The sequence below is a fragment of the Malaya genurostris genome, chromosome 1 (genome assembly GCF_030247185.1).
Source record: "Malaya genurostris strain Urasoe2022 chromosome 1, Malgen_1.1, whole genome shotgun sequence".
NCBI lineage: Eukaryota > Metazoa > Arthropoda > Insecta > Diptera > Culicidae > Malaya > Malaya genurostris.
The window spans coordinates 33587049-33613536 of record NC_080570.1 but is presented as its reverse complement, the minus strand read 5'-3'; the positions used below and the strand labels follow the sequence as shown (position 1 = coordinate 33613536).

The window sequence follows — 26488 nt, the reverse complement described above, 5'->3', positions numbered from 1 at the left end:
AAGTCCAAGGTACCGAGTTTTGTTATTTAATTCTATTCCAGTTCCTGAACGTCTGAAAATCAGTTTTCAGTTTTTGGTGTAGTTTTTGGTTTTTGGTACTCCTCCTCGGAGTATGTAAATCTACAAAAAAACATTGTTTTTTGAATAATTTTACTCTCATTTGTTCAGCGTAGAATATGTTTGTCGTCAATAAGTCATACTTCAATAGCGAAGCAGCAGAGATCAAGGATGGCTTTCATCGTATCAAAGAACGCTCACTAGCAACTCTTCACACGATTGAATCAGCGCCATTAAAGAGGGACGGATATCATCGCAGCAACAAAAACCCGGCATGGCTCATTTAACATAGAATAGACACCAGTGCGATAGCGAATTTCTCTCGATGACATTTCTGAGCATCAAAGGTTACCACGCTCCTGTGGGGATTCTCTCTGAAGCAACTAACGGTCGCTTATTCTCGTTTCGCGATCCGATTCTGTATGGGCAGTGGATAATTGCGATAGAACCATTTTACTATTGCCGCTTATTCTAACTATGTGCATATAACCTTTGTATAAGTTGTGTCTATGAAAATGTATGTGAATGCTCCACACAAGGGTTTTGAAATATTGCAACCTAGTATGAGAATCATGAAGTCGAATCATCGATTCGATTTTCTGCGATAATTGTCAACTTGCGATTCTCTCTTGGTAAATTCCACACAGCGGCGATCATTATCAGACTGAAATTTTTTTAAGGGCCATGAAATACTCAGAGTATGAAGTGGAGCGAAGAAATGTAGAAAAATTCTTTTGAGGTTCATGCATTGAGAGACTCGAATTCTTATAGCATCTTCTACCGGATTGAAAATGTTATATACAATATAGATAAAAATCGAGCAGCTTCTGTAAAATTTTCAGCAATCACCAACACTGGCAGAGATAGCCAAATTTACAAAAACAAACAACTAATAAAAACGAATATTGATATTCGTAAGTGTGAAAGAAAAGTATGTCAGTTTTATTCGTATTCACGTTATCTCCAGTTATGTTTCTGACATTCAGAACAAATTGGCTCAAATGGCACGTTCCCCTTGATATTTGGAGATTTGTGCCTTTTATTATTATTGTGTTATCTCCAGTTATGTCTCTGACATTACTCACCCGCCTTTTTTTCTTCGCCTTTTAGTCACTACCTGCATAAATGGTTGGTTAGAAATGCATCCGTGAAAAACAAAAATGGTTTGTCATACTTAAAACGTGGACAAATGGAAGCAATCGGTTTCCGTCTGTCAATTAATGGAACTGCTCTTTTCTGCCGTCAAAGTATACTGATTTCTCGACTAAAACCGTTTTGCCCGGTATGCAATGTTAGATTACTTTGCTCCCTGGAAGCTTCTTCAAAACAGTCAACCCGACCCAAGCTGTAAAGTCCGAATGTTTTCAAATTTTATATTAACTTCATTTTATTAGAATTTTTTCTCCTTCAAAAACAAAACCTAATAAAATAATATTATTACAATACACTATCTTTTAACGTGTCTTTTACCGTTTGCTTTCATTCAACTCTGACGTTTTAATTTTTCTATTATTGTTGGTTGTTGTTGTTCGTTCCAGTTTTTTTATTTGTTTTTTTTTCTATCTCTTTTTTTCTCATCCGTTCCATGTTTTTGTTTTGTTTTGTTTTTGTTAATGGTTCGCATTCGCGTGTGTGGTTGTTGCCAGCTTGCTGTGTTTCGACGAGAAGCGCTATCGATTGTTGATTAGTAGTCTGGTAAACGATTTATAAACTTTGGTTTAACCTTTTCTGTTTATAATCTTTTTTTTTTGTTCGACATTTTTTCGCCATTTTGTTCTGTGCTTGCTTGCTTGCTTGCTTATCAGTGTGTGTGAGTGTGTGGGGGTGTGTCTGTGTGTTTATCAAAATCGAAAGGTTTGTTGATTATATTTCATCTTCGTGTCTGTAGTTTTTTGTTGTTGTATATTTAACTCATTTTTGATTGTATTTGGAATATTATACTGTCCGAAAAGATTTTTGCATTTTGTGATTGCTGTGGTATGTTCTGTTAGATGTTGATATTTGTTGCTTGACGCAAACGACGACGAGAGATGAAAGTGCTATAATTAGATAACAGAACTGAAAATAGGAATGGTTTTGATTGAGAAATAATACAGAAGAAAGTAGTATTCTGATGATTTCTTCTATTCACCGTCAGCTTGCTGACCAAGCGAAATTATTCTACTGTCAACTGAGTAGGCGTTTGCTTCTGTGGCTGCTGTCAAGCGTCGTTTTCTAAACAAACACTTTTCATGAAACTGTGTTGGGTTCGCGCTTAGCAACGGGGGTGTGAGCAAACCCGATATAACAATCATGGTCGAAACTGACACGAATTTCTGTTCGATAACGTTGAAACTAGGTTCGAAACTGTTAACAAACGAATTCGGACAGAATCACTCCGATGATGGTTAGCCGTTGAATAAGTAACAATTGAAACGAGCAAACGTAACAACTTTTTCATTCAATGGGTTATAACAAAGGCCAATCTTGTTGCGTGTAGAACTGAACTTAATAAAATGCTAAGACAAGACCTGACAACTGGCTTCTTATTCTTCCTTCCGAATCATCCTTCTCGTCATTTTCACCCTGTGGAATAAATACCAACGTATCGGCTACAGTGTAGCCATATTTACAGATTTTTTAATAACTATGCTAGGAAAAAAATATTACATATAAATTTTTAGAATTGAAAGCATTTCTTTAAAATAAATTAATGCTTAAAAACAATTAATTGAGCTTTGATGACAAAACACGAAATATCTCTTGTTGAACGCAAAATCGAATCCTTTGTTGCCGTATTACCGGATCTTTTGGAAACCGGAAGAAGTCAGGTTTGGATAGAAATGCTTAATGCGATCACAGTGTGGAACACAACAGTTCATTCTTCTCGTGAAACTAAACACACTTTCGAGTTTACAGTAATTTAACAAATATTTTTTGGTTACCTTTAATTCACTAAAAAGAAAAACGGCTTGATGCCTATTTTAATTACACAGTCCATTAATTAACATTTATTACCAATGAGATTGAAAAAAAATGTGAAACATTCTCCGAAAATTTTCATTTTCATTGGTGAGCTAAAATTATACATTTTAATAAATATGTTTTCTGATTTTCTTTATACTTGGCATCATTGCTCGCGTACCCTGCAAAAGTTTTTTCTTTTCACAATGTGCAGGTTGTAACATCAAAATTAGCCAATCAGAAACTGGTCCATTTTGGAACAAAAGCAGCCCCCCAAGATGTCAGGTCTTGTCTTAGATAAAATGCGATTCGATCCTGTTAAATTCTTCTTCGAATCCAGCAATGTGGTTTGAATCCGTAACACTCCGAACCAGAGATGTCAGGTAGAAACTTCAAATAGCTTCAGATCGGTTTGCAAAAGTCTGTAAATCCTAAAAAAAATGTTTGCGGGCTTTCATTTCTCCTTATAGTATGACACACAAAACTAAAAACAGTTCAAAAATCAGAAAATTTTGACGAAATTCTGCTAAAAGGTCTGCGAAAAAAAAAGTCGGCAGCACTTCATAAGAAATCTGCAGCCAAAGCTGCCAGGTCAATTTTTTCTATGACTGCGAAAAAAGCTGCAAATTTTAAAAAAAAACAGAAAAAATACACAGAAATCTTGAAAATTTACAGACGAATCTGCAGACCTGGCACCTCCGCTCCGAACGACTGCATATTATGACTGATTTTTTGGGGAAAAATGGCTCATAAGCCGTCTGTCAAAATGCATTTTGAAGAGGAATTCCATACTAAATGATAACAACTTGATTACTAGTTATGATAGTAGACGTAAAAGTGTCAAAAATCCTCTTTTGACAAATGATTTATAAGCTATTTTCCACCAATTCCCAACAAACGAAACAAAATAAAGCTCTACGGTCGTTTTCTCGTTTCCGGTGAGTCTGTTCGTGTGCTCAAAACACATTGAACATTGGAACCTACAATGTTTTCGTATTCCTGTATGATTGTGTGTTTGTGTGTATGTGTTGGTATTTTTTTTTCTTGTAATATTTTTTCATTAAACCCTGAAACTTTCCAATAATTTATCTGCTATCGCTTTAAACTATGACTCAACTGTTGTTGATTGTAACCCCAATTTTTTTTTGTTTCGTTTTGTTTCGTTCCCTCCGTCGATCAACCGCCAACAAGCCGAGAGATCACAGTGCTTCTCACTGCTTCCCACCCAGTGCGGTCGGTTCAATAAAAATCTACTTCAAACGGGGGTTATCCCACCTGTGTTCCGGTTGTTTCTGCACGTAAACAAATGATTTAATTCTTCGCAGCACGCTACAACTTCCGCGTTTCTCTTTCATCTTTCTTTAATTTTAATTGTGTTTTACCATTAATTATTAATAATCATGTTAACATTTGTTTTTTGGTTAATATTAAGTCTAACTAATATTCTCCATCTTTTTTTTTTTATTTATGTTTCACTGTGTCTCTGTGTGTGTGTGTGTGTGTCTGTGTGAGAGTGTATGCTTACTTCATTTTCGTTATTCCCATGTTTCCGGCGTGTCACTTTTCGCTTCCACATTCCGACCTTTATTTTCGCACCGATTTAGTTTTTCCGGTTGCCTCTCTCTTCTATCACTTTGTTATTAGTTAAACTTGTTTGTTTGTTTGTTTATTTGTTTTTTTTTTTGCTTCAATAATCTGCTATTCGGCAGCAAGCTACCGTTGCAGCGCATTCAGTTTTTCGTTTTTTTGTTCGGTTCCGTGCGTGAAAGTGACAAATTTACTGCGCAAATAATTGTGTTTTGTTTATTTGTTTTGTTTTTCTTTTGTGCTGTTGCTTTGCTTTGCATTCGCTATTCGCTTGCTGTTGTTTGTTTTTTTTTTGTTTGAAATTCGATGATTTTCCCCATTGGTTTGTTTTTGACTTTAACATAAATGCATGGCTTTTTGTGTGTGTGTTTGTTTTCTTCTGGCCCAAATTTTTCTACTATTAGTAATGACACTCAACTCAAATGAAGTGATCAGATCCGTTTCAATGAAAATGATTTGCGTTCCAGTAGTAGTAGTAGTAGTAGTAGTAGTAGTAGTAGTGGTGGTGTTGGTGGTGGTAGTAATAGCATACGTAGATGATTTTTGATCAAACCCATTGATTCTACTTTTGGTACAATATAAAATCAGCCATTTCTCGTGTTGATGACCTAGTGTAGTAGTAGATTTTTGTTTTGTTTGATTAAAACAATAACTAGATATTCGAAACATTTCAATATACATAACTGCCTTGCTTGCGTATTATCATCGATTCTATTCGTGTAACATGGTTCGATTTGGGATTCGCTCGTATGCAGAGCAGCTAAACAATTTGGTAGTGTTTGGTAAGATTATTATTTTCTGTTGTAGGTTTGTGTGTGTGTTTGTTTTTTTTTTAAGTATTTGTATGGTGTATTATCTATCGAGCTCAAGTACCATTTTGTGTTGCCTGTTTGTATTATTTTGTAATCTATTTGTTTCTTTTCTTTTTGTTTTTCATTTGTAGCTGGTTATTACTTTTTTTTTGTATAGTGGTGCTGTTGCTGCTGCTGCTGTCCGTATTCTCCTCTATACGATTCCGGGTCGCAGTGTGTGGTCTACTTAAGATCTAACTCGCAGTCACAGTCGCAGTCGCATTCCTCCCCCAAGCACACCGGACATTCTAGCTCACTATCTTGTCAGTACAACCAGGACACCGGCACCCACTGGGCCGTGGAGTGTACCTTGTCGATTGCGTTTTCCAGCAGCGCTATCGTTTCGCCGATGTCGTTGTTGACGATTGTCAGATCGAAAAAGTGCCCATAGGCCTGGCGCAGCATGTCCGACTCTTTGGCCAACCGCTCGAGGCTGCCGTCGTACTGGAAGAGGGCACAAAAAAATAGGAAGAAAAGATTCCGAGTTAGTCACAGCTGTCAACACTTTAGATGTAGAACTATTCAGGTAAGATTATTTCCGATGAAGAATATCTCCAGATTTTTCATGGGTTAGAACCTACGATTTCATTAATAGTATCGCATTTCCAACATACCTTCTAATGAGAAAAACAAATTGAAAAATTGACATACGAACAGAACTATGTAATGAAAACCGAAAAAAAGCTACCGCATAGACGGGTCTCGAACTCGTAGCTAGCTCCGATCCAAGGAAATCATTTTGCCAATTAAACTATCCTGGATTTGAAACACATCAAAACCCTAATTGAACACTCGCTAGATACTGATCAAATTTGAAACTAGTTGAAGGCGACTCTACGCCTTAAAAAAACAAATCTTTAAAAGGCATATTTATCAATCCGACACGGATAAGAATACATTGCTGGTGCCATGATTAAAATGATTGATATCATGGAAATTTTCCTTGGATTTGAGTTATTGTTCATGATGTCAATCATTTTGTTCATGAAATCATGAAGTTAATAATCCTCTTAAAACAATTTTCTAGTGTTTTGACTTTAATATTGACTCAAGTTAGGACTGCTTTTAAACAGACATGGATTTCTGAAAATCGAAGAGTCACTTTACAAGACACATACACAATTAAATTACTATATAGTACATATCTCAGACCTATCTTACAATATTGCTGGCTAGTAAGGACTCCATATATTTTATTATTGCTGACGAAGAACGCATTGAATCGATTGCTTCTATGTAAAAGCAAAGTCCTGGCATTACAATCCTTTTGTGGAATTTGGCCTTTCTGTTTCTACAGACTTCGCAGCCGATTCTTAGTGTACAGAATCATTGCATGGCTAGTACTATGGATCCTACTGACACTAAGAATCCTTCCAGGTCGGGGCCCGCCAACCCGGGCGTATTGCTTCTATGTGCATTTCATAAATTAAACCGGACCGCATTTCCTCTTCCATCATATGAAGCGCGCTGCATGCTTATCAGTATACAAGCACCTAAAAAACGGCGCGAATTAGCCATGCTTTATTTTAACAACGACATTATTTTTCAACGCGTTCAATCATCTCGACTACACTATCGCAATCAAATTTTATGTACCTAGCAGTCAAACACGAACTCAAAAACTGTTTTTAGACTAATATAATAGAACTACCTTCTGATCGAAACTGAACCGGACTTATTTTTTTTTAAATTTTTGTACATTTCTTTATTATCACCTTCAAAATAGGCTTCTTTCGAACCAATACAGACATTCCAGCGGTCAATCTATTGGCCTCGGTCGGGATGGCCTTCAGCTCCTTCAACGAATTACATTTTACATATGTCCTCGAACGAGCCATGGTGCGTTCCCCGGAGTGGATATTTTAGTTTCGAAAATAGGAAAATGTCACAGGGGGCCAAATCTGGCATATATGGTGGCTGAGTGATGACTTTCGTTTTGTGTTGGCCAAAAATTCCGTCTCATTCATGCTGGAGTGCGACGGTTCTTTTGGTACGAGCTTGGTATGGACGCGTTTTGTATCCAAAACATTTACCAAAATGTGCTGAGTCGATCCATAAGAGATGCCAAGATCCTCTGCTATTTTTCTAGTGCTAACACGACGATTTTCAAGCACAATTTCCTTCACTTTTTCGATGTTATCGTCGTTAACAGAGGTATGGAATGAGGCAAATTTTCTACGATCTCTGGACCCTCACTGAATGTTTTATGTCACTCAAATACTTGCGTTCTCGATAGAGTAGACTCCCCAAAACACTTGTGCAACACGTTTAATTATTCAGTAGCCTTAATTTCATTTGAAACACTGGCCCTTATTACCGGTATCACTACACGGTGAAAACCAAGTGAAGTGATTGTGACCCTTACTTAGGTCCTTACTAAGCAAGTGGCTTCAGAGGCAAAAGTAATTACTTGGATGAACTTGATGCCATTATGAACATCACGCCATAAACATTTTGTTGAAAAAATTAGTTTTTGCCGCCACAGTGATCACTTCACTATGCGTGATACTGGTAATAGCTAAAATCAAGTGAAGTGACATGTAAGTGAAGCGAATGTGAAAGTGGAAGTGAGAACGGTAATAAGGGCCACTAAATTTTATGCAAACTCGCTGTTCAGTTTTTTCCATAGTAAGAATATCCTTCCATAGTAAACACAGCTACCAAACACACACTAATTGACATATTCCGCTCAAACTTAGGGGGTGTCCATAAAAGACGTCACGCCGCAAGGGGGAGGGGGGTGTTTCATAACACGTGACCTTTTGTGACAGGGGGAAGGGGGCGGAGGTTTTTGGAATGTGACGTTCAATGTTTTCAATGAGCGCATTTTTGAAATACCTAATTATATTACTGCTTTGCCCTATTTCCTGAAAAAATCTCCACAATAAACGTTTACATTCTAAAGGAAAGGTATTTGTTGATGTAAAAACTTCTTCTTGTAAATTCGGAAATGAGTGATGCAGGAAATCATTTCTGTTGTGATTAGCAAAAGTGCACGGAGGAGCGAGTAAATTAGCGAAATTAATCAATTTTGCCTAATAAGAGTAAAAAAGAAAAAGATGCCTTCAAACAGTTTAATTTAAGTTAAACACTGACAATTTTTTCAGTAATTTGATTTTCTAGTATTGATAATAGTATATCATAAGAATTTCTCTTATCCGATTCTGATCAGACCCTGTCAGCTTAGAGCGATATCAATCTTCAGTTCAACAACGCCATCGCACGGCCTCACATACAACATATCATGTCAATTGTATGGGTGCGCAGTGCTGCTATTTTCGCGCGAACGAATTTGACATTTCTCTCCCCTACTTCTATGTACGAGCTTCGATGCGGACACGCCTGAGGGTGCCATGTTCGCAAAAAAGGATGTTGCCAATGATTTGTTCGGGAAATGTGAGAGCTGGATATCTTGATAATATGATGTCTTTGTTCTGATGCAGTTTATTCAATTGTACTCCATTTGAAAAAGGGCGGTAGATCAACGATTTCAGACGTAAATCATGTCATGTCTTATCTTGATCATATGTGATTTTCCTCCACCAACATCAAAGCTTATCGAATCATCCAATGATTGAACTTACATAAATCAAAAATCATTTTAGCTCAAAATCGCTACCCATTGTGTGACAGTAGATCAGTACCGATTTTGATCGATGTGATTTAAAATTCACTGATCAACTGATCATGAAAAGATTGCTATGGACAATGGAAATTACGTAGAAACTCTATACATCCATTTCAGCGAAGCTTTCGATACAAATTTACAAATTTATTTGGTCGGTTTTATTATTATTATTTTTTTTTGAGGTCAGAAAAGCATTTATTTCAAAATAGAAATTACATGATTAATCAAAGTATCGTGCCATCGCTAGTTACTACTTTTTCCCACCTCTCAGGCAATTTTCGAATTCCATCTCGAAAAAAAGTCTCTTCTTTTGAGGTGATCCAAGTTTGAAAACAAATTTTCGATTTTTGCGAAAGAAGAAACCCGATTACCTCTGCCAGATCATGCTACATCCGCCGGGACAATTCAGTAATCAGAAGGAGCAATGTCAGAAGAATACGGGCGGGTGCGACAAAGTGTCCCACTTGAACGGTTCCCAATATTTTTTTTCACGACTTTTGCGACATGAGGCCGAGCGTTGTTATGCAGGAGAGTAACTTTATCATGTCTTTGTATGTATTCGGGCCGTTTTTCTCGTTATTCGACTGAAATCTCCATTCTTGAAATATGCACTTTTCTCCCAATTAGAACGGAAAACTAAAACTTCCCGCAAATGCTGCTTAGTTAACACTGTGAAAAACAAGATTTAATAAAAACTCGAAGCAATTGAACTGAATATCAATGACAGATATCTAACCTGTTGAAGCTTTCGACATCAGCTGTTACTGTTCAATATTCATAACAGCCAGAGCCATCTTTTAGAAACGGATCGAACTAATTTGTACACCCTCATAAGATTTTTTCTAAATGTGTAGTCCTGGTCAAACCCTGTCTACATTTTTTCAAACCGTAACAATTCCTCCGAAGCTTTTCTAAACCTGCTCATTCCTACTCGATTCCTTCCTGTTATATTGCTCCTATACAGAAAAAAAATATTTCACAGGTGACTTAATTCTACCAACGATACTTAATTTTTCAAATGACGCAATATTCCACTCGTACGGAATTTTAGGGAGAACAGGTTTTAATGTGACGATTCCGAATAGGAAATAACACAAAAGTAAAACATGTTATTTCGCTTAAAACATGAAATCAGAGTTAAAACTCGTTTTAACTTTTAGTGTAAACATAATATTAGACTAAAAAAATCGTTCTAATTTTTTTCAAATCCTCACAATTTCTCCAAAACTTTCAAAACTGCTCAAATCGTCTTAAACTTAAACTTTCTTGAGCCTGCACAGTTCTGCTTAATCACTTCAAAACTTTCCTAATACTTCTAATCTTTATACATCACTACACGGAAAATAAAAACTACCTATTATTTGACTTCTTTTTACTTAATTTTGAGTTGTTTTGAATCTTTTCTTTCATTCGCTCCTTCCATTGTTGTCAAAATACAAAGAGCAAAACCACCCAGCAGCGAGAGTTTTGTTCAATAAGCTAAAATTAAATAAACCGTATCAATCTGAAATTGAGTCAATACGACTCAACTATTGACTCATCTGTGAGTATTTTTTTGCCCGTGCCTTACGGTAACTACCTAGAGCCACTTTACTTAAAATTAGGTTATTGAACGGAACCCCCAAATTGGGTGGAATGTACTTAAAATTAGGATGTTTTGCAGTTCCGTGTACTAATGAGCAACAAATTGAAAATTCTGCAAAAAACATCACCAATAGCAAGGACTCGAACCTTCCCTTTTCTCCTTTGCCGGGAAGACGCTCTACCAACTACGCTACTCTGGTACATGCGGCCCCCCGGTCACGATGCCATCTTGACCGGATCAAAATCGTAACTTCAAAATCAGCTGATTGCAACGTAAACAAAGCAGACAGCAGACAGTGTTTTGGGACATTAAGTGAAGATAATTTTCACAATTTGAGAGTCGCGATGAGTATCAAAACATCGCCGTGTTTGGGACTCGAAACGCGAGGGGCTCAACGTAATCGGTATACTTTCAAATGGCTGGTGTTCACATACCGGTTTCAGATGGCTGGGTACATGTGTAGAAGTAGAGTCAAGTGATATCCAACTACTACGTCTCATTTCGCAATCTCTCAGTAAACCGTCTCACCGGTTTCCCAATCGTTTCTCGTATTTGGTAGAACGTATCCCGGAAAGGAGAAAGCTGAAGATTCGAGTCCTTCCTGTGGGTGATGGACCGCTATCCACGAATTGATCCAATTTTTTGATTTCATTATAATTGGAGAACAACTGGTCAGCCGATCGAAAGAAATAGTAATCGGAAGGAGCAATATATGGGCAATATGGCGGATGGGGTAGGACTTTCCATTTGAACGTTTCTAAGTATGTTTTAGCGGTTGTACAACATGTGGACGAGCGTTGTCATGTTGATAAATTACTTATGTCTATCGGTGAATTGTGGTCATTTTTCTTGCAATGCTCGACTTAAACGTATCAATTGTCGTTGGTGAAATTCTTCCGTGATCGGTTCGTTTGGTTACAACAGCTCATAATACACCACACTCAGTTTGTTCCACCATATACAGCCCAGTGCTTCAAACACTTCATTCAATTCAGTTGAAAACGTATGTGCCACACATTGACGATCACTCTACTGCCGTAAACTTCACATTCTTACACACAACTTTTGCTGATGTACAGAATGGGTAGCATTTAACATAGTTCTTCATTCGTTTGTCTTCTAATCGAAGCTCAGTTTATCCACCACCGTCAGTTGATCTCTTGAAATAAAATATCTCTTACAATTGAATGGGAGAGCGGCCTTTAAATGAGGTTCATGTAAACATTCGTTCCGTTCAAAATAGTGGATGAAAGGTAAACCAGTCATGATAACTGAAACATCAGTTCCAAAATAAACATAAATTAATTGTTCCCTCTTTCAGTTTTCATTTTTAATATGTACATTTCGTACAGTTATACATTTCAATACATTTCAAACAGTCAAATCAAACAAACAACCGAAAACTCAAATGAGAACCGCCACCCTCTATTTATAATTCTGGCCGGACAGAGTTTTGGTTATCTAGTTGATGTCCATGCCTCTTCATTTCAGCTTGCTCACTACCAACAGTGAAGACAATGAAACAGGTAGACTACTGGGCACTTGATACCGAGTGAGCAAAACTTCAAGTGACCAGGTACGGTTATTTAACAGACAATGAGTTCTGGGAGTTTCAGTTGAGTATAGTAAACGCTTAAGCTAAATGACACATTGATGCTGAAATCCTATGACTGTAGTTTGTCATATTAGGAAATGTAGGAAAACGGTGTGCACTTATTTATACACCTGTTAGTTATGGTTACTTTACGTCAAATCAATTGCGCGTTGATTTGCCATAACAATCAGCCTTTGGAAGTGAAAAAACTGTGTCTAACGGGGTAGCGGAAATGGTAAACGCGTATGCACAAAACGGATAAGAACGCAGGTTCAAGTTCAGCCTAATTCATTTGACCGAATCGAAACTTTATACTTACATCGGCGATGTTTTGCAGCAGCGGTGCCGCGATGAACACAACGTACGGTGTGAATTCGGCTGTGCGCAGTATTTTTAAGGCCTGTGGTTCGACGTCCAGGATTGCCATCTTGCCGTCGGCGTGGATCCGCCGTATCGTTTCCAGCTTGGTGCCGTACATGGCGTCCTCGTGGGTGCCGTACTCGAGATACTCGTTGGCCGCGATGTCCGCCATCATTTCGTCGTGTGATATGAAGTAGTAACTGCGACCGTTCTCCTCGTCCGGCCGCGGCTGTCTGGTGGTGTCTGTTGCGAAGGGAGAGAAATCAGAATATCAAAATTCGTCAGGTTTTGAGTGCGAAGCCAAACCACGGAACACGGTGGCACCGTTATTACTACTACTTACGTGGTATCGGGTAAGCGTATTTGTCCGGATACTTAGCTATGAGGGTATTTTTGATATGACGTCTACCGACACCGTGCGCTCCGAGTAGCACCAGAGTTCGCCGCTGGAAGGCCGGATCCCCGACTGGGAAGAAACGAAGAAAAGTGGAATGTTCAGTTTTTTAACTAGCTAGGGACGGCATGAAAAGGGTCTCGACATACCTGGAACTTTGACTACCTCTTCGTAGGTCACCAGATCCAGCTGATCGAACACGGCGTTGTGCTTCGCTAGATACTTGTCCCGGCACTGCTTCTTTTTACGGCTAAATATTGAGCAATTTACTGCTGCAGGGGAAGAAAATAAACAAAATGAATCCGTTAAGTTAATTTGTTTTTTTTTACAAGTTTAGAAGAGTGAGGATTTTTTTTTGTTGCTGTAATGTGCATAAATTGAGTATTTTATGTTTAGCTTCAAATATATGGCGTAATTGTTACTAAAAACAAAAATGTAAGCTAACTCATGCCAGCGAATTTTCAACTAGACTAGAAACGTGAGGTAATTAAGCGAAACTATAAATTTTGATGCCCTCATTCTATGCTCTCAAGCGCGGAAGACCGATGGTGAAAAGTTACACCATCATTGAAGGGAACTAGTTTCCTCTAGCTCAACAATGGCGTCACTATCAATGGGAATATAATGAGCAAATCGTGACTTTTAGCAGTTTACAATTAATGTCCAGTAGTAATTCAAGTCATTTTCATTTCGATAACTACACCGGTTAAAGCAAGATACAGAATACAATTTCAATTTGCACAAATTTGACTTTAATCGGTTTTAGCTGTCAAAAAAAAAACAAAAGCGATTATTCCTTCGCGTCCAAATATAAACCTAATAACAGCAAGCAGGCGGTGATCGCACAGAAAAACAATTGTTACTCAAAGCCAGAAAAGGAATAAAAACATTGATTTATGCGTTTGGAAGCCTAGAGAATAGCAGCAGCAGAGTAAAACAACGTTTGAAATTGGCGGTGGAGAAAAACATTAGCAAACATTACTTTTACGCGGAACATGTGTGTGTGGGAGGAAGAGGAAACCCACGCAAGCGATATTCGATAAAGCAGTCAGCAGTGTGTGGCAGTTTTTGTGGGTCTGTACTTTGGGCTTGGTTCTTCTTGTTGGGGGTTGGGGTAATAAAAAATATTCCGATTTTTGTTATTAAATTTGGGCAACGAATTTACTGGGACAAGAAAAAAAAGTATATAGCGAAACACGCGGATGTGAAAGTTTTCCAATGGTGGCTAAATTGAACTTGTCCAGGGGGGGAGAACTTTTGTTTCGTGAAAAGTGTGTAATTATTTTGTAAGGAGCAAGATACTGGGAGAGTCAAATAGGAAAACAACAGAGAGAGAGAGCGAGACAGATAATAATATTAGAGCAAATAAGCTGACAAAATAGCTGGTACCTGTCGATCCGTCACATCCTTCCGCGTGAGCCGAACAACCGGGCCCTACCTCTCCTATTATTGTGACATTTGCGGACATGGAAATGAGTCGGGGTTCAAATGTGTTGTTTTTAGTTATGTTAAATGTTCTTCGATGGGAAAATGACATTTCCCAGGGGAAAAAGTAGTGTAACTGTTTTTTTTCTGTGTATTAGTAGTTATTTTTTATGAAAGCATAAACACAATAAAACAAATAAGAAACAGATAGTTGATAGAAATGTTACACAAAGCCGTAAACATATTTACAGACTCCGATATTACAGAAACAGTCAAAGGAAGAAAGTTAAAAGTTTAACATGGAACAGGAAATATTTACACACGTACTTATATTATGAACGGGAGAAAATTTCAGCGAACTCAAACTTAAATGACACCGGAAGGAAAACACATCAATTATTGAAGCTATGAGTGAAAATCGTTCACAAACTATCGAATGAATTTACAGAGTTGCTATTCAATTGAGAGTTGATTTAATCGATACGGAATACCATTGAACTAAAGAGGAGATTACTGCCGAATTCTAGCATCCAACGTTAACCTATCCAGCATTATCCTCTTTGAATCCAGTGAGTATTCCTTTTTTTGTCTAGCGTCGGATGACGCTATCTCTAGTATTTACAGGGAAAGGATCGAGGAGTAACTGATTACTTCAGATATATATATATATATTAAAATAAACAAATAAAATAGTATAAACTCAGAAGTGATTCACTTTCGTCCAGCGTGTATCAGAGAATTATATTACCCAGTGATTTTTTTCGAGCCGCATTGGTCCGATCATCGGACCGATAGACAGGGTGGCAAGTGAATTAGCGATTTCGATTTCCCGGATTTTTCCCGGTGCGCAAGACTAAAAATTCCCGGTTTTTTTTACATATCCAATAAAACATCGAGAGTTGAGAAATAAGTATTTTTCGGGTATCTCCTTGGAACTACTATTAAAACTCTTATCCACAGTTTGTCCAAACGTTTATCGAAAAAACAAGAAAATCTGGCCAACGGTGATGAAAGTGATCAGTCTTGAATTTCACGAAGGAATGAATGAATTTCCAATAATGCTCTTAAGCGCAGCTTTCACATCATATTAGATGATTATTGGTGGTGTTTTGTAGTTTTCCAGAAATATCATCAGCTATTTGAAAGCCTAATGATGAAAAATTGAATTTAAAGTCTTACAATTAAAATAAAATAATTATTTTTCGAACTATTCAATCTTTTTCAAGACTACCATTGAATCAGTCTTTTAAAGGCTATCTGGAAAATCAGTCCTTCTTAAAACTTAGGTAAGTTAGGAGTGTATTCTAGAAATGGACAAAACCGTTCATTTCAAAGAACTTGATAGTTGTACTGAAACTTATATGTTTCTTCAAAAATAATATGAGAGCTATAAACAGTAAACAGATATAATAATAATAAAGTCTTTTTGCATGTGTTCTAACAATAATCATTCTCTAACAAACATTTTCAAAGCTCGCGAACGTCTACCAGATTCCTCAAACCAGCAAACGTTTCGAAAGACTATTCTATTGAGAAGTATAGAGAGCTATCGTTCTTCAATAAAGAACTCCAGTACACTCAATCTTCGAGGAAAATTAGTTCTTTTGGACCGTACGCGGACTGACCATCTCTAGTATATTCCAATACTTTTTTAGCCTGGTATAGTATATGGTTAAAAATTAAAAATGAATGAACTAAAGCACAACACTCTTCCCTCAAACCCGATTACTTCTAACAACCAGTGGCGTCTCGTGACAAAATTTACGGGTTGTGCACTGCCTATATGGTATGATATCAGAACCGTTTCGACGTTGCAACTGAGACAGCAATTTGTTTTCAACTGCCATAAGCATAAGCCACTGAAGACTCTCCTGAATGTGTGCATACAAGTTCTCACAGAGCCTGTTTGACCAGTTGTGCAGTGAACGAGGTGCACATGAGAGCGAGAGGTCATTGCTAACAACATATACGATATTCTTTCAGAGTTGGGTTCTGGCGAGAGAACAAAATCCTTGTAGAATTCTTAAAATGTACGCTTGTCACTTTGGAAAAACAACAACAATCTATGCCTCCAGTGACTGAGATTATCTAAATTTGATTCTCTTATCATCGACACTGAACAGGCTTTTCCGAACTCTGAAAAACCAGTTTCAGCTGTCAAAGAAGGAAATCAAATACTCCTTGCAAACGGTGGATAAAATAAAAGTCGACAGCTTTGTCGATTTTGTGAATCCTATTGAACAACAAGTATTGTCACAATTTGACATTACTAAGACAAATTTGGGTGAAATTGGGGAAATCATTGGCTGGCAACTAAAAACACGGCCCCTAAGAATACTTAAAAAAATTATCAAACATGTTACCTGATGTTACTTTTACCATTATGCATACTTATTCTGAAATTGGAAGAAAAACGCTGAAAAAGGTCCTAAGTGCAAATTGTCGAGATTTAATAGAAATCCAGCAGAAGCATCCAAATCATCCTTATCTTTTATTTTGAGCATTGATTATGCTGTTATTGATGACAACTAAGAAAGCTCTTATTGATTTAAAATTGCTGCGGTGTTGGCTCCATTTTCAATGGATTGTACACCATTGAACCTGTGAGGGACAATAAGAAGTATCAAAACTTGTACTGAACTTCTACTTCAAATACAAAATGGCCTTCATTTTTTCATTTGTTGTATCAGGAAAATCATGACGCTGAAAATCGTTACTAAGATTAGGACTAGTAAAGTTTTTCCCGGATTTGCACTACAATTCCCGATTTTTTCCCGGTAAACCCAAATTCCCGACTTTTTCCCGGTTTTCCCGGTCACTTGCCACCCTGGATAGAGCACGATTTCGGGCCCGATCGTAGCGCCGCGATCGAGCCGTCATCTGACAATTCTGCACCTTTTTGCATCAACCGTGCAAACGCATCGATATTATCGGGCCGATGTTGCCCCGATAGCGAGCTATAGACCGTCACACTTCTTCTTACACACTTAAAACCAATTCTCAAGCTCGGTAAATTACAATGCCGAGACAGATCGGCAACACACAATTTTGCTAACTGCTCAGTAATCAATGTTATGTTTCCCGAGATTCATTTCGTAGATTTATTTATTTGTCGGCAAAGTGTATCTTTTCACTGAGATTTGGCCAAATCTTTTGCTGTACTCATCGGTGATTAACAATTCCCCCGAAATCAGTAAATGCGATTGCCGAAATTTCGAAATATGTGTTAGCTTTTGCCAAAATTCGGCAAGACAACTTTCATTTACGTTTTATATTTTTGCTTGGCAGTTTTTTTCTTACGACGATAATTTCCAGAATCAGTCTAAAAGGTTAGTATCCAGTTAGTATTAATAGTATAATAACTACAAACTATTGTTGACTATTTAAAGAAAGCACTTTCCAGATCCTTCTTTCACTGTCGAAGTCATTATAGGATGTGTCGAAGAGCTGCAACGAATTATCAATCAACATATTCAACAACAGTCTGAATTGCATATTTTACAATTGTACGTCCCCGAAACATTCGTAATGTAATATATTTTTTACACATTTACATGGAAATAAAATGAAATCTCGATCCCCAATTCATAATTTTCACTTCGTTGCATTTGCCGCACACTCAGTAAAGGTTACACCGAACAAACAGTAAACTTTTTGCTGACAATTTCGATAAATACTGACGTTAGTCAAATTTGAAATTGCTGAGACTACCGAGTACTCGGCGGTGCCAATCTCGGCAATTATTTTGCCGAGATTTAGCGAAAAAAAATTAATGTGTAAGCTGTCTTCTTCACTCTTTTGCTCTAGCGAGACACCGTGTTTACGTCGATCTTATTCGAAAAGTGATCGTAATCTTCGAGCACGATTCGTCCGATGTTCGAATTTACTGGGTAACTTCACACTTCAGGTGACGGTACCCCCCTTTTTTCCCAGCTCCTGGTAGTCATCTCATATCAGATGTTTTTCAAAGAAAGGCTAATCTTACAAAAGAAAACAAACCGAATTTCTCTCACCTACCAATAAAATAAATGCTTCAAAACCCTACAATTTTGCCTTAAAATTTGGATACTACAAAAATCTCAATCTTAGTCATACAAAGAACTATATAGAGTGAAACTGTCATTCCACTTGTTTAGGTAAGTTTCGCCCTTCGTGTTCCATGCCAACAAACAGGGCGATACTTTAATTGCTAGTAAGGAAGGGCGAAACTATTTGTTTTCTTTATTTTAGATGGTTTCCGGATCTTTCACTACTGGAAATAGTAAATGGGACGATCAAATTACTCGCTTACTTTGTCTTAGTTGCGAAAACGAACCAATGTCACGAGAAAGGCGCAAGGGCGTAACTTCATAATTCACACAGGAAGTATAAAAGTAAACAAATCGAAGAAGGGTGAAAATCTTTTTATGTTGATTTATTCAGTGGATATAGAAGGAAAGTGGTAAAATGAGCATGCCTTTTAAAGATAAACCAACACTTCATCGACTAATCAAAAAATGATCTAAGAAAATACCATGATTTCTAATTAGGCTTTGAAACCAATGTCGAAACATTCATCAACGTTTTTCTCCATTTGCTGTCAATGTAAGGATTCGCCCTTCATTGGAAAACAGCTGATATTGATTTTTCTGACAGCTCACTTACAACCACAAATGCACGATCGCCATTTTGAAACATAAAACAGTTTTAAGTGCGATTCAGACGATCAGCCAATTTCCGTCAACGTTGACGGAACTTTAGATTAGTTTAATACTTTCATTATTGAAACTAATACACGTACCGGACGTAATGACGTTCCGTAAGGTTGACATAGTGTTTTAATAAGTGTTACAAACAGCTCCTTTCCATTACCATTCATTGCCTGTAACGGTGGTCACCTGATAAAACGTGTGAATCGTACTTTAACCGAATAACATATGGGCCCTTATTACCGGTGTCACTACACGGTGAAAACCGAGTGAAGTGACTGTGACCCTTATTATGGGTATCACTTCACGGTGGAAATCAAGTGAAGTGAATGTAGGTCCTTATTACGGAAGTTGCTTCAGAGACAAAAGTAATTACTTGAATGAACTTGATGTCATTATGAACATCACGCCACCAACATTTTATGGAAAAAATTAGTTTTTTTCTACCACAGTGATCACTTCACTATGCGTGATACCGGTAATAGGTAAAATCAAGTGAAGTGACATGTAAGTGAAGTGAATGTGAAAGTGGAAGTGAGAACGGTAATAAGGGCCATGATGTTTGTTTCTATCACGAAATATCCCAGCGGTTTTTAATTTCTAGGCAGAGACTCTTGACGTCAATTAAGGTATAGAAAGCTCCATAGAATGACAGCTTTCAACTAAACTAAACTACAGGTGAGCTCGTAACGTTGACGGAAATTGACTGATCGTCTGAATCGTACATAAAACTGTTTGATGGAAAGTGTTTCGTGACGAAAACAAACTAATTTCAAAATGCAAATGTGTGTTTGTGGCAGAGATGCCAGATATTTTCATAGCAAATCTGTATTACTCTGTAAAAAAATCTGTATTTATCTGTATGCAATAGTAAAATTAAATTTCAACAATAAAATGATGTTAAGAGATGTTATTCCAACACATTATGGCTGCAGAATGGTAGATTCAAAGAGCATTAATTTTTTCCATCTGTCTGTTGGAACCAGAGATGCCATTTATACAGATTTATCTGTATTATACAGATTTTTACATGCTCATACAGATTTAATACAGAATACAGATTTTGTACAGATTTCCTCAATTTAATACAGATTTATACAGATCTCACAAAAAGTAGAAAAGAAAAAAATCAACTTTTCTGTCTGAGCTATGTTTTAGTATTTAATTCCAGTGATGAAATAAAAGTCTTTCAATCAACGGACAAATAACAAATTAATATGGAAATCAGTTGTGAAATCCATTTGTATTATAATTTGAAACCAAGGATGGCTTTTATCGTATCAAAGAACGCTCACTAGCAACTCTTCACACGATTCAATCAGTGCTATCAAAAAGAGACGAATATCATCGCAGCAACCAAAATCCGACATGGTTCATTTAACATAGAATAGACACAAATGCGAGAGCGAATTTCTCCCGATGACTTGTCTGAGAATCAAAGGTTAGCTCGCTGCTGTGGGAATTCTCTCTGAAGCAACAAACGGTCGCTTATTCTCGTCTCGCGATCAGATTCTATACATAGCAATACAGATTTTCTATGAAAATATCTGGCATCTCTGGTTGGAACAGAAAGATTAAATTCCACAAAAGGAATGTAATGCCAAGACTTTGCTTCTCGTCACTGCAATCAAATAGTAATTGCTCATACGAAAAAGCTTTTTTTTGCTTCTTGGGAAATCCGTTTTAAATTTAGAAAATCTGTATCAAATCTGTATTCTGTAAGCGTATGTACAAATCTGTATAATACAGATAGATCTGTATAAATGGCATCCATGATTTGTGGTTATAAGTGAGCTGTCAGAAATCATTACACTGATAAAAATTGGCACGATCGATTCGTATGTAAGTAACCCTTCAATTTAATATGCTTTTTCATTTTAAAACAAATGTTCTAAGATTTCATGTGCAAATTCAAGATGAATTTCTTTTTCGCTAAGCTCAGATGTGTTTTTCCTTGGGATTTGACGTGTTTTGCTATTGAATCAAATAACGTGCGTAAAATACTTCATTAATGTATGTGAAAAACACTTGATTCGGTCAACCGTGATTCAATTGAAATCTATTTGGAGAACAATGTGACATTCATAACGAATTCACACGATATCTAAAGGTAACGATAATTCTTTTCATTTTGAGGTGCATTTCAAATAACAATGTAGCACGTTTCCACTAAATATCCGCTGCTGAGTGAAATTTTCATGAATTTTAAGTGTTTTATATAGTGTAATAGTGCAAGTGTTTCACACATGATGCTAACGTGAGATTTGCTGTCTCTGCTCGACAGAGATGCCAGATCTGCAGATTTGTGTGTAAATCTGCAGATTTCGTATAGAGTGCTGCAGACTTTTGAGAATCGAGTTTTTTGCAGACTTTCGTCAAAATTTACAGACTTACTGAAATTGCTGCGACCTTTTTTTTTACTGCAGACATTTTTTTCGGATTTACCGACTTTTGAAACCTTGTCTAAACTTTTGAAATTTTTACCTGGCATCTCTGCTGCTCGATCCATTGACTCCAAAGGGAAGATGAAAATAGGTGCATTCGCTTCGAGTTTTTGCGTTGCTATAACAGCTGTATTGAACAATTGGTGAACTATTTTGCTGCGGTATTGCTTCTTAGAGCGGACACATTGTAATCGATTTTATCACAATTCGTTGATTGAATGTTGAGTAATCCGCAAAAGCACAAGGCGTTTGTGCTCATGAGAAGCATACTGGTAAAATAATCCTATATTAACTTGAGAATAAGGTTATTTTATTCTCGGTAAAAATTGTTTCGGAAATAGAAATACAATATTATTTGTATAAATTGGCTATAAATTGCATACTCTTTCTCGAGTAGTCTGAACTCCTTGCAAATCTATCACTTCACGGTATTTTGGCATGGCCTACTGACCATCTGTCAATACCCTCTCAGCAGGCCGTTCAATTTTGTTGATTTTTGAGCGCTTGTTGAACGATATATTGCACGAAATATTCGTTCAATTTGCTGGAACGGTTTGTTGTTATTTTTTCTCTTACAAAAATAGTGTGAAAATAAAGTGTTACCTTTACATAGAAAGAAAATTTGTTGTTATTCTACGTGAAGTAGAAGTATTGTGCAGGTATGTATTGTTAGTTTAAACAAATGAGTGGAGAAAACTTCAGAAATTCTGCAGTAAAACTAGTCCAACGGGGCTCCAACTCCTCATGTTAAAAATGGCTCAACAATGGACCTCTGTCTGCCGGATTTGTTGAACGAAAAAAATGGCATTCGGTTCAACGGTCTGTTTCAAAATCGGCAAACGAAGGACCCGTGTTGGCCTCCCGTTGAACGATTGATTGGACTTTCATTGGACCAATGATCCAACGTATTGGACCAATGAAGGACCACCGTTGAACGTTTTTTTCTAAGTGGGTATTTACTTTGAAGAGAAATCCCACACCAACGATAATGAATCGATTCGACTGACCATAAAAGCCGGTAGAGAGAGAGTAAAAATATCTTTCCATTTTCGTTTGCTGTTGCCCTAATTTTTCACCAAGCAAAAACACTTGATTCGGTCAACTGTGTTCAAATTCCTCGCACATGATGCTTGTGTGCAAATTATTTTCAGTGTAGCTTTCCCAGTGAGTTTATTGAGCCGCATCCGGCCGATTATTGAACGAATAATTATTCATCGCAGGAGACTCCTCGAGTTGCTGCGACAATGTTTACAGTGTATCGAGTGCAATTTACCGATGCATTATGCACTGTAATAAACAGTTATTTCCCCTAAACTCGTTAGGTTTTGTTCCAAATTCTCAACTGAGCTCCGAATATTGAGTGGGTCAATTTTCGCAAAACACGAAATGACACAGCGGTCGCTAAATTATTAGCTCAGCTAACGAAATCAGGAATCAGAACAAACTGGCTCAGGTGGCACGTGGCCCTTTATAGGGGACCAGAACATTTAGTTTGTTATATATTTTATTGTTTTTTACAGGTTTATTTACACTAAAAATATACCGACTTTATACATGTAAACATTTTACAGACCATTCGAAAAAAAAATACATCAAAACAACGGATGATGTCTAAACAGTGTCCAACGAAACGAAACGTGCCAAGTCTTCGTCTTTCCTTACCTTGTTCCTTGTGGGTTTTGTCCGCCGACTGGCAGGCAATGCGCCACTCCTGAAGTTCCGGCGAGGGTATCAGTCCGGCCGAACCTCCGGCGGCGTCGTGCCGTGCCTGCCACCAATGGTGATCGTCTTTGCTGATGATCTACGAAAGCGAATGCAAATATAAAAAAAAAACAAATAATCAAATTTGAAGAGACCAGACCGTTTCGGGCAGCAAGCTGCTTACCTGCAGTATATCACCCACACGGAAGGCTATTCCGGCCTGGGCACACGGGATCAGCTCGTCGTCGAGCGGGTCGTAGTCGAACTGGGCACGAACGAAAATCTGATCAACCAGGGGGGTGGAAAATTGGGACAGGGTGGAGAAAGAGAGAAAACACAAATGCCGGTTAATAGAGGAGTTGCTGTGTTTCTATAATTGGTGATTTTTTGCTTTTATCTCTTCGGTCTGTAAATAATCTCCCCCGTTGCCAATTGGAATATGAGATAACGAAAAACGAAAAATATTTTTTTTTACATGCAAATGAAGATACCAATAAATAGATAATTCGCTATTGTATGACCTGAATCTCAATTGAAGGGTGAACGGAAATTGGTTTAAAGTATGGCAGCAGCGAATTTCGGTGCTGGGGTCAGTAATGGAATACTGATCAAACTCAATTGAAGTGAGTAGTAATTGGTAATTTAATATCGTCCGGGTTGTTTTTGACACTCGATGGTTGAAAAAATTAATCGAATTACTAGAACAGTGGTTCGTTATTAATTATTGATGAGTTAGATTTTCTTTTCATTCGAATAAATTATAGTTCTAAAAACGGACAAAATAAGTATACAAAGATTCTTATCGTTAGCCAATAAATGAGTCAATGGTAGACACTGCTTGAAAACTACTGCTAGTAAAATTTTCAAACCTATGAACAATACGATTGAGTCAGCTTCAAAAGTTTGTAACTTGTGTTAACTATTTGTGAAAAACTTCGGAAATATGTATTGTATTTTTTTTCGTGAAAATAAATTTTAAATGCGTCCTAGTCCCGTAGAAAAATCACTTGTAAATCTCCAATAATGTATATTCCAGTTCGATCGATTTAAAAAAATCAAAACCGAAGAAAAAAAATTTTTTTGGTGCCAGATGTTTTAGAAATGCATGAAACGTCCAGATCTGATTTTTAAAAAAAATCGACTTAGGAACTTAGAAAAATTGGGGTAATTTCACCGAAAGTCGTTTCGCCGAATAGGTCATTTCGCCGAAAGGGTCATTTCGCCGAAAGTGTAATTTCGAATACATCATATTATTATTCTTTTTGTTGTTATTGTGCCTCCTGTATAACTGATGTGGCGCAGCCACATAACCGAACCCAAGATGGCTTGGCGGCACAAAGCCGCCGAGGCGACGCCATCTGAGTTGGCCGCCCACCCGCCGTCGGAAGCGGCGGCCTCTTGCATACAAACCTGTAATCGCCTCGTTTGCCCGGTATACTCAAAGCTAGGTTTCTTTACTTCTGTTAGGTCCGAACGAGTTGTTTACAATAAACTATCAACTCTGAAGAATGATTTGTGCAAAACTTTTTCGGACCTTCATTAGAAGGTTTCTTCTTAGAATGTTATTATTTTTCACTAACCTCAAGATTTCAACTGCTGTTTATAGCTCTGTGACATAAGTAAGCTTTAGGAAACACTTTTGAGTTGTTCTTCACCGGTAAACTTATCCTCTGATCTAAACATTATATTATAAAACCTTTGCATAACTCACAGTTCTGGTTTTGAAAATTTCCAAAAATCCACGATGAAAAGTTTGCCGGCCTGCTTTAGTATTGGTAATACCACCCTTTTATATTGGCAGTGATGCCATACATAATTAGAGAAAAAAAAAACCTTGCAATGCACTAAAAATTGCATTATTTTCAATTAGTCGCACATTGATATAGTTAAAATTACGGATCAAAACTACTTTCGTACGTTACCATCCAAAATTTCAAAACTTTTTAAAACTATAACATTTCCCTTATTTCCATTTCAAACATTGCTTCCCCTCCAAGTTATCCGCGACCCTGTTGTCTTATTTACCGTCGCTATGGAATGCAAAAAATAAACAAACAGTTCAAGTATTGCAATCCTTTCGAAATGCCTCGTCCATCTAAAAAGAGGAAATGTGAGCGCTTATTGCAAAAATCAATAGAAAAATAGATGGAATACGTTGATAGAGTGTGTTTTAGGACTTATCAGTTCAAACAGTGGAAGAACTGCCAGAAGTGTCGGTTCAAAACAATACCACGGAATTTGAAAACTGTACTGGATCCAATAATTTGATATCAATAGGTAAGGTTCTAAAATATTTTCGTCAATATATGAAATTATATCATCAAATTTGCATGATAAATCTTTTCAGAGCAAACAGCCAATTTGTCATCAAGCCCTCTCATCAAGTGCAGCTTTACTGTTCTCTGGGTGAGGTTGCTTTCCTATCCGAAAACGATGATGTTGTCGACAAAATGGAAAATGTAGAATATGGGAGCTTCATATTCAAACATTAAAATTAATATAAAAAGCCATTGCAACAGAGTTTGTTCTGATTTCGTGTTACTATACTTAATCCATCAATGTAACAGCTTTATTTTTAGTTTGTGATGTAAGAAAAATGTCAAGAACCAAGCGAGATCAAACAGTAAACTATCTTCTATGGCACAATCATTTGTTCTTGCACCTATGGCATTTGTTCTTGCACCTGTATTCCTTTCAGCACACAAATATTATTATTTCATTCCTTTCTACTCACCAATGCTATTACTATATGAAAAAGTATTGTTTCAGTAATACTTTTACACTTATTTTTCTTGGCTTCTATCCACGGTCACCTTAGGCGAAATTTACTTTACGCACCGCCAACTTTGTTTTTCTGTTTTATACAAACGTAATTTTGCTTTCCATGACGAGACTCGGGTACAATAAATGAATTAGTGTTTTTGATAATAAAAACAAATAAGATCTACTGATTAATGATGGAAAGTATCGATACATAAATAATAACCATGCAGAGCAATCGGGCGAACAGTCAATGATAAATGTCCACTGTAAGTGATCTGAATCCAATATTCCGAACAAAACAAAACAAAAACCGAAAAAATGAATGAAAATCAATTTCGTATCGAACAATTTAGATGCCTCGAATTTCCCACAGTTCGTTCAAGAGTCGACAAAAATACTTACTAAAACGGGCGCCGGTCTTATCCTGAACAGCTGCACGGTTTTCCCAAACCAACGTTATCACGAACG

General features: G+C 37.2%; 1 protein-coding gene across 1 annotated transcript in view; it reads right to left on the bottom strand.

Annotated features, from left to right (window-relative positions):
* Window positions 1-1558: 1558 nt before the first annotated feature.
* The window catches only part of LOC131436312 (peripheral plasma membrane protein CASK-like), a 582446-nt gene continuing 557516 nt past the window's right edge, over window positions 1559-26488 (bottom strand). Inside the window, exons 4-11 of the mRNA XM_058604978.1 lie at window positions 26423-26452; window positions 23442-23549; window positions 23219-23357; window positions 14389-14442; window positions 13149-13271; window positions 12949-13071; window positions 12565-12848; window positions 1559-5882 (exon numbers count right to left, since the gene is read on the bottom strand). Coding sequence (XP_058460961.1) covers window positions 5703-5882; window positions 12565-12848; window positions 12949-13071; window positions 13149-13271; window positions 14389-14442; window positions 23219-23357; window positions 23442-23549; window positions 26423-26452 — 1041 coding nt within the window. The 3' untranslated portion in view covers window positions 1559-5702. The remainder of the gene's footprint in view (window positions 5883-12564; window positions 12849-12948; window positions 13072-13148; window positions 13272-14388; window positions 14443-23218; window positions 23358-23441; window positions 23550-26422; window positions 26453-26488) is intronic.